Below are 15,268 nucleotides of genomic sequence, written 5' to 3'. Positions count from 1 at the left end.
TCAAACAGGAGTAGGAGTACATCAGCCTCCCTCAACTTCTCACAGAGTCCCATATTTACTTTATAGTAGTCGCAATGAGAGACGTGCAAAATAAATCTTGTGAGATAAAGAAATCCGATCAGATTGCCACACTTCCCTTGACATAACTCAAATGAATAGCAACAACTGAGAACCGTGACAGAAAATTCATGGGGGAACCAAAATACAACGTTCTATCTGCAGTATATCTGGTAGTAGAATTGTATTTTCTTTTTTCAAAATCTGTGTTGATTTCTTTCATTAATAAGTTCACTGCTGCCACTTCTGCTCTCTGAATAAACATACAGCCTCCTCTAGTTTTTATGAATGGGAACACGTATGAATGAGACTGTGTGAGACACGTTAGCAACATATACATGTATTTCATATGATCAGTGAGAATGCTGTTGTGGCGCTGCATGTGCGGCAGACAGTCCAGGTGAACAGTGGAAAGGATCATCTCCTCCCAGCCCATCCAGAGATTGGATAACATCAATCACGTCTATTTAATTTTGGGGGATTTGTGGCATCTTACAGAAAGATTCATCTCCTCTGCAAGGCATTAAATGCATTTATTCCACTCTGTTTTAATAAAAGTGATAGCAGAGTAAGTCTGGGTCAGGGATTCGGTGCAGCAATTGACAACCGTGGCATCTGGCAAAACACCAATAGGAAGAGTGTTTGATTGGATGAAAGCCTCCAGGTGAAAGTGGGCCAGCAGACTGGTGAGCTTACAGGCATGAGAGAGATGGACTGTGGCTTTGCAGGGTGTGAGATAGAGTTATTTGTGTCCCGTGTTGAGCAAAGGCAGAAAAACAGGATTAGACTTACATCAATGTAGTTAGCGTTAATGTAGTCTGAGTTGGGGTCTCCCAGAAGAGGGTGGAGCTTGACTCTGTGGCGGTCATCTGAGACAGAAAGGAACAAAAGAGCAGAGGGATGTTGCAACACATCACTTTCCAAAACATTTTCATTTTTACACAAGACAAAATGAGTTTTGATGACTTACATCCCAACAAGGTGTCATGCCTCCCTTTGGTCTTGTCCTTCTTCTTTGTGCAATCCCAGCCATCAAAGAAACTCTGCACAGATAGAGACAATTGTTGCGGATTTGAGTGACAGGGCCTCTCTATATTAAAAATTCAGCTATCTCAGATAAACACTAATCAAAGCTTTAACACATCATTGCTTTTGTTTTACATGTTTATGTGTGTGTTTCATTGTTCCACGATAAAAGCCTATCAGCACATCTCTCATCACAGCTAAGGAAATTAAGAGCCATCATACAGTCTATGCCTGATCCCAGAGCCCTGGTGAGTCCACCAGTTGCACCTACTCTTGTGCCATACAGCCAAGATTTTGACCCAGTGGCTACATTCCTGCTGGGTTAAAATTCTGTGCACGCCATCAGTGAGTATCAAGAGATATGTAAATCCATCGACATAATCTGCGAATTAAATGTAATCATAGCAGGGGCTCATGGAGGTAATGGCTGTTACATAACTCACAAATTGACCAAACAGTGATTATTTAATCGTAGCTCAGCAATCGTACCTTGGCATGTGGAGAACTGTGGAGTTCTCCACATGCTGAAGTGTTATACATGGAGCTGAAGTCATTATTAGTTAGAATTAGTTAACAAAGAGTTTGGTGGTCCTTTCCAAAACCAAAAACACAAGAGCAAAACGTGAGAAATGCATTAAACACTGCGTCAAGGCTAATAGCTCGGTGTCTATGGGATTTCAGCGTATGCCGAACTCACCTGGCCATCTTGAACGACTTTCCTCTTGTACCGTTAAAAGTGAAAACACTCTTTGAATATTCACATTATGTGAATACCCTTATTGTACTTACAATAGTAGGATGACCTCGCAGGCTACAGCAATACAAGAACAATGTTGTTTCTTTGTCTTCTTCATCTTCAAGTGGTCGGGATGCTAACTTTTTGTCTGGGACATGCAGCTTTAGCCTCAGTCTCTTAGCACAATACATCCATCAGCATATCTAAGACTCCTCTCACAGGGTTTTCACTTCAAAAGGAGTCCACTGGAAACATTAAAAAGTCAGCTTGAGACTGTTTTTTTAACCAACTCCTGGGGCTGATGTTAGCTTAATTAGCCAGCTACCCATAGTTGATCAAATCTGTCAACGCCTTAAAGGTCACTTGCTAAAAATGAGATGCTTGCCTTTGTCTATTTTGTGTAAAATCAGGGACTAACCGTTTAAATTTACAAGAATTTCTAGTCGTTAAACTGCTATCAAAGCTGTGTATGAGTTGTGTGAGAACAAAAAAGAAAAACCCACACGCTTGCCTCTGATTTGAGATATAAATTGCTTCAAAATGAGACGAAATAATGTTGTTACATACTATAGCACACTAACTACTGTATGGTGAGGTGCCTGGCAATTAGAGTGAAGGCAGTGGAGCTGTCTACCACCTTCCTGGTGGATGGTTGCTCAGCCGTATTATAACACATCACACTCAGCAAAGCTTCTCCTCGCTCCATATGATCCACCTGCCTGCATGGATGCACTGGAGAGCGCTTACTCTCACACGTCGTCATAAGCTACTTTTAGGCGTCCACTGCAGGGCCAAATTAAGCCTGCAAACAGCTCCTTCCGATCCGTGGACAAAAACACACTCACACACATCCACACCAGTCTACCCCCTGTGGTTTTCAGCCACTAGGGGAATTTGGTGAAACTCTGCCCAAGTCTCCACGCTGAGCAGGGGATTACAACGCAGTTCTCCCCACAGACAGCCAAGAACCAGCCAAATCCTGCCTAGGATTACACCCTCCTTCTCAATTTTTCCTCCCCTTTCCATGCACTCTCTCTGGGTCTGACTCTCTCTCTGAATCTCTCTTTCTCTTTACCTTCTTCTACCTCTCTTCATAGCTTTTCTCCCTGTCCACCTCTTCCTTCTTGTTCGCCCTGCATCCTTTATATTTTTGACACTAGACCTATGAGCTCTCAGGCCTCTAGAGAGGAGAGGCAAGCAGACAGAGGAAAAACGCAGGAAGAAAAACTGCGAGAGAATGGCCGTATACTGAAGGGGAGGGAAGGGAAACAACGCAGACCCGTGGAAGATTGATAAGGGATCCTCACTGACAGGGATCAGTGGGGTGGGTTGGTCAAGAGGATCATATAAAATGAGCTAAATGAGATGAAGGTAATAATGACACAGTCAACTACAGTCCTGAACTATTAACGTTATTACACTTTTTTAATTTCAACATCTTCATGTGCTTTCAACATCCAACTAGATTTCACTATGTGTGCTATTTGTTTCCCCTAAATAACAAGGCAATGGTGGTGTCCTACGCAATATCCCCTTCAGGATCACCAAGTAACTGTGATGAGACCTTGTGTTGCTGTGTAATCTCTAAAATGCAGAAAACAGTGACACCACCACCTTCACAGTCAAAGTCCAATCAGAGATGCCTTGGATGTGAAACTTGAAATAAAATTAAATTGAAAACAATATTCTAGTCATATAATATAATACATAAAAAGCCTGATTCATGCTACCAAAAAGGTAGCTGGTGCTTTTTTCAAGTTTGTTAATTCAGCAGCCTGCAACTAAACTTTAAATCAAGGAGTCCATCATCTGTGCTAACCTCAGCCTCAAGGTGCAAAGCAGCACAATGAAAGTTTTGAGTCCTCCAGTAAAGCTCTGCTGTTGTTTACTCGTAGGTTTCTGCAGTGGAAATATGACTGTAGTGACAGCATCTGCCACACATACAAGCCCCTTTACAACTCACTGTAAATTCTTGATCAGTGTTTTCACAGAACACACGTATTCTTCAGGGAAATAAAAACCTATACCTGCCAGGGGAGTGTAATATGATACTCCTCATCATTTTCCTTCATAATGGAGAGAGACACTCCATCAAAACACATACTCTAGCACAGAGAGAAAAAAAATAACAAAGAGGTGTATTGATCTTTTGAGTGGAGTGTGTTTTGCCCGTGAGGGACAGTTTAATGAGTCTACAAGCAGAGTTCCAGAGGGGAAAACCATGAACCAGAGACAAAAGATGTTTTCTCGTTTTCATTAATGCCATAGGCCGAGGGTGACCAGGATGGACTTCTCCACAGGGTGTGATCTCAACTCTCAGATAAAATCATTCCACTGCGGAGAGCTATTCAGTGATCTGGGTCCTTCCTCTATGTGACCTGAAACATACGACCAGAGATACCAGCCGCTGCAACAGCAGGACGGGGATAAGCAATGTTGTGGAAACAAACATGTCTGTACATACAGTTCAAATCAGGACTTAAACCCTGCGATGCATTGGTGCAAAAACAAATTAACCAAGCAGCAATCTGCCAACATTTCAGATCTGAAGATCAGCAGGATCATTATGGATCATCATCAGACCTCTGCTGTGTGAGGATCCAAACTCCTGAACACATCTGGGATGCCTCCCTAAACAACATCAAGCGGTCCCCAAGGTTAAGAGAATCCTAAGCATCACGGTCTGATGGTTACCTTCGTGAATTATAGAGCATTTACGTTGCACCATATATTGTGGAGCAAGGTAAATACTAACATTGCAACTGGCAGGAGGTTATTTGGAGGTTATAGGGCATCAGAGCCAAGAGCTCTCTTTTCTCAGATTTCTCCCTCTGTAACCTGTCATCTCTCTTCCCTTCAAACTCAGTCCTTCCAAACTCCTCTTTCCTTTCTTTGCTACCCTACAATCTCTTAGCAGTGGATAGGGGACTAGCTTGAGCACCTCTACCGACATTTAACCTCATCAGGCCTGCCGCCATGACAGAGGTCTTCTGTGGGCCCAAATCAGGATGATTTATTCATATGCGCAGCAACAGTGTGATCCAGATGCCTTTTAAACCCCACTAATTAATTTCAGTGGGTGGTGTGGAGGGTGCATGGCTGATGTCAGAGGAGGATTGATGGCCTCCCACACCACTCTCATGAGACCCATTCGAGCTAACATGGCCTCTCTAAGCTGGAAGTTATACACAACATGTAGTAATTGCACACAATCCTTCTTATAACTCACTAAGAGCCAACAAAAACACCCAAATTATTCAATTTTCAGGCACTTCACCCCAGTCTTATCGGACAGGACAAGTCACAGTGGCCTCAAAATTGGAGATACTAACTCCAAACCCCCTGGTTGTGTCTTTACATGTGTCCAATCATATCACAAACTGGTGAGATAAGAAGACATATCCTTGTCAGAATCCAATGCCCACATTGAAGAATCTCAATTCACAGCCATGAGTTTGAGTGTATAGGCTTGCAGCATCCCACACTCGCTCTGCGGGCTGTCACCAGCATTGACGGTCTGCCATGTCTGGACTATGTCTGTGACTTGTTTTTATTGTGTCTGCGCTTTTCCATTCTGTGCATATACAGCAAATCAGTTTTCTTTGGGAATAATAAACTTGTTCAAAATAATCTGGAAGTCATTTTTTCTAAAAATGATTAGCACTTGTCAGTTTTATGTCAATTATTTATGACAGGTTTAAAGGTGATCCACATTTCGGTGGTCAGCGGGACAGAATCTGTCATTTTTCTTGCAGCGCCTGACGTCGGTTTCTTCCACCATAGACACCTCTCACTAAAGTATCTTCCTCTACTGAGCATATAAACTGAAACACTCCCAGAATGTCTGAGCACAGCCTGCAGCAAAGAGGGTTTGTCAAAAAGGTTTAGAAGTTCCTCAAAATAGTCCTTCCGCCTCCTCACAATGTTGCCAATTAAGGTCAACCGCTCCTGTTGAGGAAAGCCTGGGTACTGACCTTTCTTCCTCCCTGGGGCACCAAGCACTGTTGCTTAATCAAAAACAATGCTTTCACTTCTTTAAGTACAACACCAGCAGCCTTTTTAAATAGCCAGCTTTCTCCACTGTGTGAGGACTGCCCAGATTAACCAGGCATGGAGGTCCATCAGTGTAGCCATAGCTCGGCACCTTATGGTAAAGAGGGAGCTAAGCCACAAATCACAGCTTTGTCTTCTGTCTTCAACCTCCCCCTATGGCAACAATCTCGAAAGAAATGAAAGAATGAGATCATGCATACAAGAGGTTTTCCACATGGTGACTAGCCTCAATAGGGCAAGAAGCTCAACAAACTTGGAGGAACCTGGTGTTGTGCCGCTGCTCCTCCACACTGAGAGGGAAGCTCTTGGCAACTGGCAAAGAAGACCCCAGGTCACAGCTTTACAGGCATGCTGGCAAACTGGTTTGAGAGGATACCTCAGGATAGAACGAGGACATGTTGGAGAGACAATACCTTCCAGCTGCCAGGAAAGCACCTACAAAACCCTCAGAAGAAGAAGCTTTCGGCTGTGACTTTAACCCAGTTAAGCTGATATAAAACAGTTGGATGGATGGATGAACTGCAGGCTTTCAGATTAATCATTGATTTAAGGATTAGGCAAGGTAACCACTGTATAACTATCAATAAACACCAACTTTACATGAAAAGCTGTTTTAGATGAAGACAGTGACCATCTGCTGCAACAGTTTCTGCATGACTCTTGTGTTTCCACAGATGCTGCACAGGACAGTATAGAAAGCCCTCCTCACTGAAAGTGTGAGACACCACCACCACAACATCACTGACAACCTTTGTACAAAAACAAAAAAAACGTTGAATAAGTTATATAAACATGAAGGTCACAAGACCACTTTCCCATTTAAAGCATGAAAAAGAAGGTAAGGGTGAAAAAGCCTCCAACTGTGGCATTGGATTATGTATATTATTGCAGTTTGAGTGTTGCTGCCTTTAGTTCTCGCACTCACTGTATGTTGCAGCAGGAACGAATGGGCCAATTATCAAGATGTTGAAATTACAGTAATGGTTGGCCATTTAAGAATACAACCTCAGTGTGAATGCTGACGTTTTATATAACACTGTTCTTTAGAATGATACAGCTCTAAAATCTCTCTTTAATAGCCGTCCACCGTACTTGACACTGGTGCACCAGCAGCATTACTTTGTTGCTCCATGTTGTCAGAGTGTCAGAAAGGAGTGTAACAGAGGCCTTTCACCTCATATTCCTGTTTAAAGCCGTAGCCCTCGGCAGTCTTCATCTGGTTGATGTGCTGGAGAAGGTCAGCCACTCGGACGGCAGGGTGGAGCTGGCCTGTGTGGTAGGGGGAGCCTTTGCGTCCACACTGGTGCCTCGGGGAGCCTCCCAGCAGGCTGCTGGCCTCATTCACTGAACTGCGAGCGTCACCTGCACCAGACACAGACACATTCTCAACTTCAGCGCGACTCTAGCTGAAAATTTGATGTACAGGACCGGTTAGGACATAAAACATTCAACAAGTTTTTTGCATGTTTAGTTTGGGATGACACAGAGCGGTGTTACAAAATACTGACATATACAGTAGAGTAGATGTTACAGGCATGTGACTTTGATAAGGTTTGTCTGGACAGAGATGTCTTCACAATAGATCTTATGTAGATGTGACAGCAGGTTTGTCTCGGATGTCGAGTGAAGCGGACAAAGATCTGTACCAACTCCACAGTAAACACATCTGTCTTTTCCTCTCTGTGAGAACGACAATTTTGATCTCGATGAGAAGCACTGACAAGAATCACAAATCATTTCGTTCAAATACGTTTCTTCACTTGTGCAATTTTGTGAGATCCTTTGTGTATCGGTTCCAGGCAGTGAATAGCAGAGGGTAAGTCAAAGAATACTTTCCACACAGGATGATAACTATCTCTCAGACTGGTTCAGACGCTTACGGTGTGAATGAGTGACAAACAACAAGATTACAAAGTGACGGATGATGTGCGTCAAGTTTGGAATTGCATTGTGCAGTTGTGGTGCGCTGGTAGGTTTGTGTACTCTGCACTGTATGTGTCAGTCTGAGTGCATTTGTCTTACTGCGTGTGCCGCAGGTGTGTGCATCCATGAAGGAAAGGGCCATTCTTTCATCCTCCTGTAGGGTGCTCTGGTCTGTGAAACTGCGCTCCATGGAGCCCATATGGCTCTTCTCCTGCCGGTAGGTAATAGGTGTCTTATTCATGTTCACTGGTTTCCTATTAATGCATAAAGAAGAAGAAGGAGGGGGAATTGTAATACAAGAGAGATTGTAATAGACAGAGAAAGAGAGAGGGAGAAAAAGAAAATGTGTTTAGTAAGGAATAACATGGCAAAGAAAAAAAAGAAAAAAGTGCAGAAATAGTGAGAAAGGAGGTGAAGACACAGACCAGCTGCTTTACTGTTTTCGCTCTACAATTTGTGACTGACAGCCAAGCACAAGCATGTATATGATGGGTCACAAAACGATGGAAAAGCAAAGCGGTGGAGTCACTTACGGATAGTAAGAGTAGTAGTCCCTTCTGGAAAGAAAGCAGGAGAAGGAGAGAAAAAAATCAAGAGAAAGAGGAGATGTAAGATGAAAGCAATGTCAGCTGAGGGCAGAATGTATTGATCACCGTGAAAATGAGAACCATCCTGTCATGAGCTCGGCCATATGACGCATGCGAACATACCAAGCAGGCGCTGACAGACCAAAACAAAGCAAGGCAGAAAAACGCATGTTTCTTCCTATCGAATACGTCTCAGTGTTACACTTCAAGGACCAGACCACAAGGTTCACTGTCACAGCAAATTTAGCAATCAATTCTCGAAGAGCGAACTTCATGGTGGCTTAGCAGAGGAACCCGGGCTAATGTGACTTTCAAAATCAACATTATTCAATATTAGCCTGGACGCTGTGTCAGCCACTTAATAATGATTGCTGGAGCCCTGAGTAACTTCCCATTTGACATGGCGGGCTCTTCAGATTTCAATAAATCTTATTTAAGTAAGGCAGGTTAAGCCTTATTTGGGACTTAAACTGAGGCTGGCCTAGAGCTGCTGCTAAATAAATGCAGAAAGAGAGGTGCAGATGATCTGCTGCAGACCTGTGGGATCATTGGCTAATAATCTCTAAAAGCACACCTTTTCCCTCCCAATTACCATCTCATTTAAGGGTCAGGCCTCTGCTTGGGGTGTGTAATTAAGTGGCTAATTGAATTGCATCCGCCTCTAATTAAATACTTCACACTCAGATAGGCTCTGCAGATGAGAGTTCTGTGGTCCCTCTGGTGCACCATAAGGGAACGAAAACAATGCAGCTCGGGCTGTTGGTCCACCATCTTCCCTAAACAAGCTTGACCTTTATGAAAGTTCAGCAAGTATAAAACTGATTACTGAACTGTTCCAAAACAAAACATGAAAGGAAAAACAATGCGGGAGATGTGGTGTGATTGTGCATAATGAGGCATGTTTTGTGCTTAACACTTATCAGCAGACGTTTACCCTTTCTTAATGATGATGATGACGGCACCCAGAAGAAGGATGAGGACTACCAGACCTCCGGCACACACCCCGAGAATCAGACCCATCTCCTCAGAGTGCTGGGATACCTCGAGAGCCTTGCGGTGATCTTTGCAGGCCGCTAGAAGCAGAAACACAGAGATACGCATTAAACAGGCACAATGCAAATATAGAACAGAGAGTAAATGAGGAAAGAGTAAAGAGAAGAGTGTAGAAAACGGAATGGAAAATTGAAAATTCACAGCTTTGAGGAAGGCATCATTCATGCGCGCAGAACTTTCCTCCTCACAAACGCAGACTTCTCACATGACAATACAGACGCTCACGCTGCTTATCCTGAATACTGCGAGGACGTACACTGAATTATAATGGTCTTCTTAATGCCAACGCCACATTTCCATAACAGTGGTATTTTCAAGAGGTGCTTTCAAATAGCTGGCAAAAATGAATGAGACACGTGAATAAAAAAGTGGTGCCTTAAGCAAGGCAGACAGCGACCGTCCATGCTGTCCAACACAACAAACCTGCAGTCCTCAGAGATACATAATGACAACTTGTGCTGTGACAAGCAAAATGATTGGCTGGCAGGCAGAATTGAAATTAAGTTGTCAGAAAGGTTTCCAACCAGCTATTTCAACTGTTCAAGATTTATACTGATGTTTACATAAAACGAATGGAGATGGGAAAATAAACAGATGTCTATGAAGCAACACAACAGTTGCAGATATGCCAGCCTAAGACACGAAACTTACTTTCTAAAACCCAGTAGTCATGTGCAAAAAGGCTTGCGGCACCCGGTTCTTCAATGCTTTGATAATCATTGCAACAATAAACTGACACCTTGTGATAGTGCAGTTGCACATTTGTATGCGATGGTACATGCACTAGACCTTGGAGGTGCATTTCTATTCAACGCTGAATTAAATATAATATTTTCCCCAGTCACAAGTCATCCACGCAGCCCTACAGTATAATCTCAAGGTGCCCCAGTGTCTGTGAGCTACTGGAAAGGTCGTTATCATAATAGCAGGTTATTCATTTCTCTGGCATAAAGCTTCATACTTATGTAAATGGTGCTGAGCAGTGGGCCTTTCTTTGTCTCGTTCTAGGGGCCCACTGATCTAGTTTTCCAAGTGTGTGTCAGCCTGTCCTCCAGGCCTTGACAGGCCTGGAACTAGCCCTTCTCAGCCTATTGGAACAGCACAACCTATCTGCAGAGCGGCAGAAAGTCAGAGCAGGCCTGGGGATAGAGCTCTATCTTGCAGCCTGCTGGGGAAGAATCAGATCTGGGGCAGGGAAAATGAAAGCGGAGCCATGTTTTAGCCCAACTATCTGCAGCCGTGGGCACTTTTATGGATGCTTTAGAGCCCTCATCCCAAAGAATGAGGAAAGTGGGACAATATGATTTCATAATTTGGCAGGATGTTTTAATCAATGATGGTGGAGTTTGGCATATCTGAATGGAGAAAATTCGTCGCTAGCTTGATGTTAGAAAGGAACTGCTCCGTCTAAAACAGCTCAGAACATGGCTTTTTGAATTGCTCCCTCTACGTTGTTCTAAAAATGTGACATTTCTGGGTGTAGTATAGACACCACATCTGACAGGTATACTTTACTTTGCAGGAGTGGTAGGAGAGGGTTTGTCAGACTGAATGAAAGATGATTTTTTTTTGTGTGGCTTCTATTCACTCTCACACACACACACACACACACACACACACACACACACACACACACACACACACACACACACACACACTATCATCCAAACATGCCTTTCTGAGTGGGAGCTATTGTAACCAAAAACAACATTTTTTGAACATCTCGAGGAGCTCCATTCAAACAGCAGCACTTGCTGTTTCTTCTGTGCTGTGACCTCGTTTAAAATCACACGTACATGAAACACAGGGGTAACATTGGCTAAAAATGCAAACGAAGAGGTGAAAAATCAATTTCATTTTTCCGGCATTTTAGACAGATAAGACGGTTTTTGCCACATTTAGCCTTGAAATTTCTATTAAGCCAAACACAAGGATGAAATAGATTTCCACATGAATCCATGCACCTGCCAGCTGCCCGATGGTGGAAATTGGCACTTAGAGGAGAAATGGAAGTCTATTGTTGTGTTGAGCCTGCCAGAGGATCCTTAATTAAACTGTCACCTGGAAGTTGAAATGTAATCTCCAGCTTTGTTATCCAAGCCAGAATCATTTGCCTCCACTTTGCTTGTGATGGGCTGCTTGATAATAGCAGCTTAGGACCCGATGATGCAGAGGCTATGTTAATGGTAGAGGGAGCACGGAGATCACAAACAGCGACAAAAAACCTCTGACCTGTCACACCTTGAAATTGGAAATCACCCCGAGAATTTTTTTTTACTATCAATTTGCCTTCCAGGGTTTTTGTCCCGTTACATCATCCTGCATGTGGATGATGTAATACCGGCAATTTTTCAAATCATTACATTCCATTGTGTATTTTTCTCTGCTCTTTCATTCGTCTTATCTTCCCTTCTGTTCTCTCTCTAGTTTGATTGTATTATCACTATCTTGCCTTTTTACTTATTAAAATTAAATCATTTTGACTGCTGGAGCTCCATTGTGCACTTCTTTCTTTCTTGGATTGCTTACTGTCAAAGAAAAGAGGCGAGCACAGCGTAAAGCCCGTTGCTGTGAGAAAGGATAATTAATCAATGCCCGACCAGGTGTCAGTGAGGGGCAGATGGAGTGAGACACTCAGCCTCGCCTTTTGGCTGCATGCTTGAGGAGAGCCTCATCACTTTCGTTTTTTCTCTCACAAAAAGAGGTCTTCGCCAAAAAAAGACACCCCGCCAAGACAATTTACTTGCAAGGCTCTGCTTACTGTTGCGGTGCTATGATAACTATAAATACATGACTTTTATTCACCATGATCTGACAGTGTACTATAGCAGAGGGGCTCTCCTGCCATCAGGACTTAGAGTCAATTTCCCTGCCCTTTTCATGTCCCTTTGAATCCAAAAGATGAGGTGCAGAAAGGGGGGTGGGGGGTTTGGGGGTGGGGGGCATGGCTTTCTCATACTGATAGGCCAAGGTAGCTCCATCTGGAAGTTTTGATCTGGAGGACCCTTCTGGACTGCGCTGAGGTCAAAGCCCTCAGATGTAGCCATCTAGTGGGCTGCTGATGAGAACAAAGAGACTGCCTTTGATACAGTGTGTCCCAGCGTCTGCCCCCAAACAAACAGGATGAAAGCCTGACCTCTAATCCCTCCCTGCGTGTTGCCCTTTTCTCAGAGGCCCACTGCTAAACAACCAGGACCGTCAGAGAAAATCTGCCAGATATCCCCACCTTTGTACTTGAGAGAGAGGTGAAAAACCGTGCAATATCGACTAAACTTAACAATACTGTTACCATTTAATTTTTAATTTCTCATCTCAGAACAATGTGAAAGTAGACAATTTTGCAAAGCACTCAGACGCAATGCAGAAAAAATTCTTTCACGCTCACTGTGTTTGTGGGAGGAGGAATATTCATGCCGAATTACCTTTGCGAGCGATGCGGATGCAGTTTATTCTGGATTCCTGAAAGAGAAGGAAGACACAGACATCAGAGGGGAGGGTGTCACTTTGCATTTTGCACAAAAGAGGTGCGATAAAAGAAAAGAGGAACGACATGAGGCACTGAGCGGAGACACACACATACATCACACTGGAAATATGACCACAGCAGATAACCACAGCACAGTCTGCATGAACGTTAAAACAGGATGTTTACTCCCCTAACACAGAGGACACACACGAGGCAACTCTGGACCACATCTGGAACCGCAGTGCTGTCTACCATCTCTGCTGTTTCTACCCTCTGATTCAATATTCCAATTACTAAACACTATTCTTCTCTCAAAACGGCTAATTTACTTTATGAGAGAATAACACAGATAAACTACAGGAAAAACTATTCAGACTAAACAGACAAATTACCTCTGAGTTAAGAGTCTTATTGACGACATGAGATTACAAAACATCTCAAATCTGAGAGCTGTGGTGAAGTGTTTGAGAAGGAGATTCTCACTGAAGGAGAAAAGATGAGAGTTGAAAGGGAGCGAGCATAATTAAAAGGAGGGTTTCAGACCAGTGCACCACCATGAAAAGGAATTAATTTTATTCAAATTTCAGCTGATGACATCTCAGTGTTATGAAAAGGACCTTTGTCAAACATCACTAATGAGATCCAAGACTGTAATCCAATTCCATCCTGCCACCTCTTGGAGGAGATGCATTATCAAATTAAGATTTACAGATGCTAATTCAGGCATTATGGGACAATTATGCAAATTTGCCCATTCGGAAATGAGCAAAAAGCGTTTTCCTCAATCTCTAGTTAAATTGCTTTTTTAAAAATTGAAAATCCATTTCAAGCTGACAGACACTTTAACAAGCTCTTAACCCAGTGGTTTGATCTGAAAGAACAGACCCAAACTGTAGACAAACATGTTGTCTGTCAGACAGACTGTCATTTCATTTCCACAGAGCAGCCGCTCAGATTCACAGAATGACAGAACCTATGTTTACCATTTGTGAATGTTATTTAACCATTTCAGTCCTGCTTCCATTTATCAGCCTCTCAAAGCCTCCCACTCGCTCTGAATAAGGATGTATTGCACATTTTCCTTTTCAGAATAACAAAGTACAACCCTGATTCCAAAAAAGTTGGGACGCTGTGTCATACATACAACAGAATGTGATCACTTGCTCATCCTTTCTGACATCAACTGAAAGGAGTACAAATACAGTATATTTAATCATATAATCATCAGCTTCATTCATTTTTGTAAATATCTGCTCATTCTGAATTGGATGCACAATGCGTTTTAAACAAGTTGGGACAGGAGCAACAAAAGACTGAGAAAGTTAAGATATATAAAAAAAAAAGTTGTGGAACGCTCCAAAAATACCTGTTTGGATCATTCCACAGGTAAACAGGTTGATTGGTAACAGGTGATAGTATCACGATTGGGTATGAAAGGAGCATCCTGGAAAGGCTCAGTCGCTCACAAGCAAGGACAGAGCGAGGTTCACTACTTTGTGGCTTACAACACCAGCTCAGCAACACTTAATTAAACTGTTGGTAAACACAGTTTGCAAATGATTACACTGTTTTTATTCACATTTTACACAACGTTCCAGCTTTTTTGGAATCAGGTTGCATTTAATAATGAAGATTTATTTGTTGTAAATTGTGCATTCGAGATCTGTGATGGATTATACTTGTTTACACCCCAAGAATTTAGATACGCCTGGAAAACAACGTCACAAAATGTTTCATATAAGAATTCTGATGCTCACATGTTATAGCTCATTACACAAAAGCAACATAACTAATCAGTGACATCTGTGATCTGCGATAGCAACCATGAGCCTGCAACAGAATCATAGCCAATACATAAACAGCAGGTGAGAAATATTAAAGTAAAACAGAAACTACAGGCTGTTACTGATTCACCCCTCACTCGTTCCTCATGGCTACGCAGAATTTTTTGACTGTACTGTAAAGTGTTAAAATGTTGGGATTTATCACAGGACAATGAGACAAACAGCAAACAACAGCTCTGTGAGACTGTTCTGTGCTAACGACAGCATGCTAACATGTTCACTATGACAATGCTAATGCTTAGCAGGTATAAGGTGTACCATATTCAGTATAATAGAATTTAATGCAAAGGCTACTGATTGGTGTTGTTTTGATCAATAATCACTAATCAAATTGTTTAAAAGTGGATCCCTTGTTCATTTCCTCTCTGTGTGTGAGTGTCTCCAGAAACGCTGACTGGGGATATTTTTTTAGGAAATATTTTCCATCAAAAAAAAAAAAAAAAGCAGATTTATCTGAACCAGCCTCCTTCATGGGGACAGCGCTGGAAATCTCACTGTACATCCACTCATTACTATAGCTTTG

General features: G+C 42.6%; 1 protein-coding gene across 2 annotated transcripts in view; it reads right to left on the bottom strand.

Annotated features, from left to right (window-relative positions):
- ptprub (protein tyrosine phosphatase receptor type Ub) overlaps positions 1-15,268 on the bottom strand; it is a 151,873-nt gene that overhangs the window by 21,272 nt on the left and 115,333 nt on the right. The window contains exons 13-19 of one of the 2 annotated variants that reach the window (XM_041943280.1): positions 12,858-12,894; positions 9,317-9,455; positions 8,329-8,352; positions 7,895-8,049; positions 7,047-7,234; positions 1,028-1,100; positions 850-926 (exon numbers count right to left, since the gene is read on the bottom strand). In XM_041943280.1, the coding sequence (XP_041799214.1) occupies positions 850-926; positions 1,028-1,100; positions 7,047-7,234; positions 7,895-8,049; positions 8,329-8,352; positions 9,317-9,455; positions 12,858-12,894 (693 nt within the window). The remainder of the gene's footprint in view (positions 1-849; positions 927-1,027; positions 1,101-7,046; positions 7,235-7,894; positions 8,050-8,328; positions 8,353-9,316; positions 9,456-12,857; positions 12,895-15,268) is intronic. The other variant, XM_041943281.1, reaches the window with a different exon arrangement.

Source organism: Chelmon rostratus, chromosome 8 (assembly GCF_017976325.1).
Source record: "Chelmon rostratus isolate fCheRos1 chromosome 8, fCheRos1.pri, whole genome shotgun sequence".
In the NCBI taxonomy this organism is placed as follows: Eukaryota; Metazoa; Chordata; class Actinopteri; order Chaetodontiformes; family Chaetodontidae; genus Chelmon; species Chelmon rostratus.
This window is presented reverse-complemented; position numbering and strand designations above follow the sequence as displayed.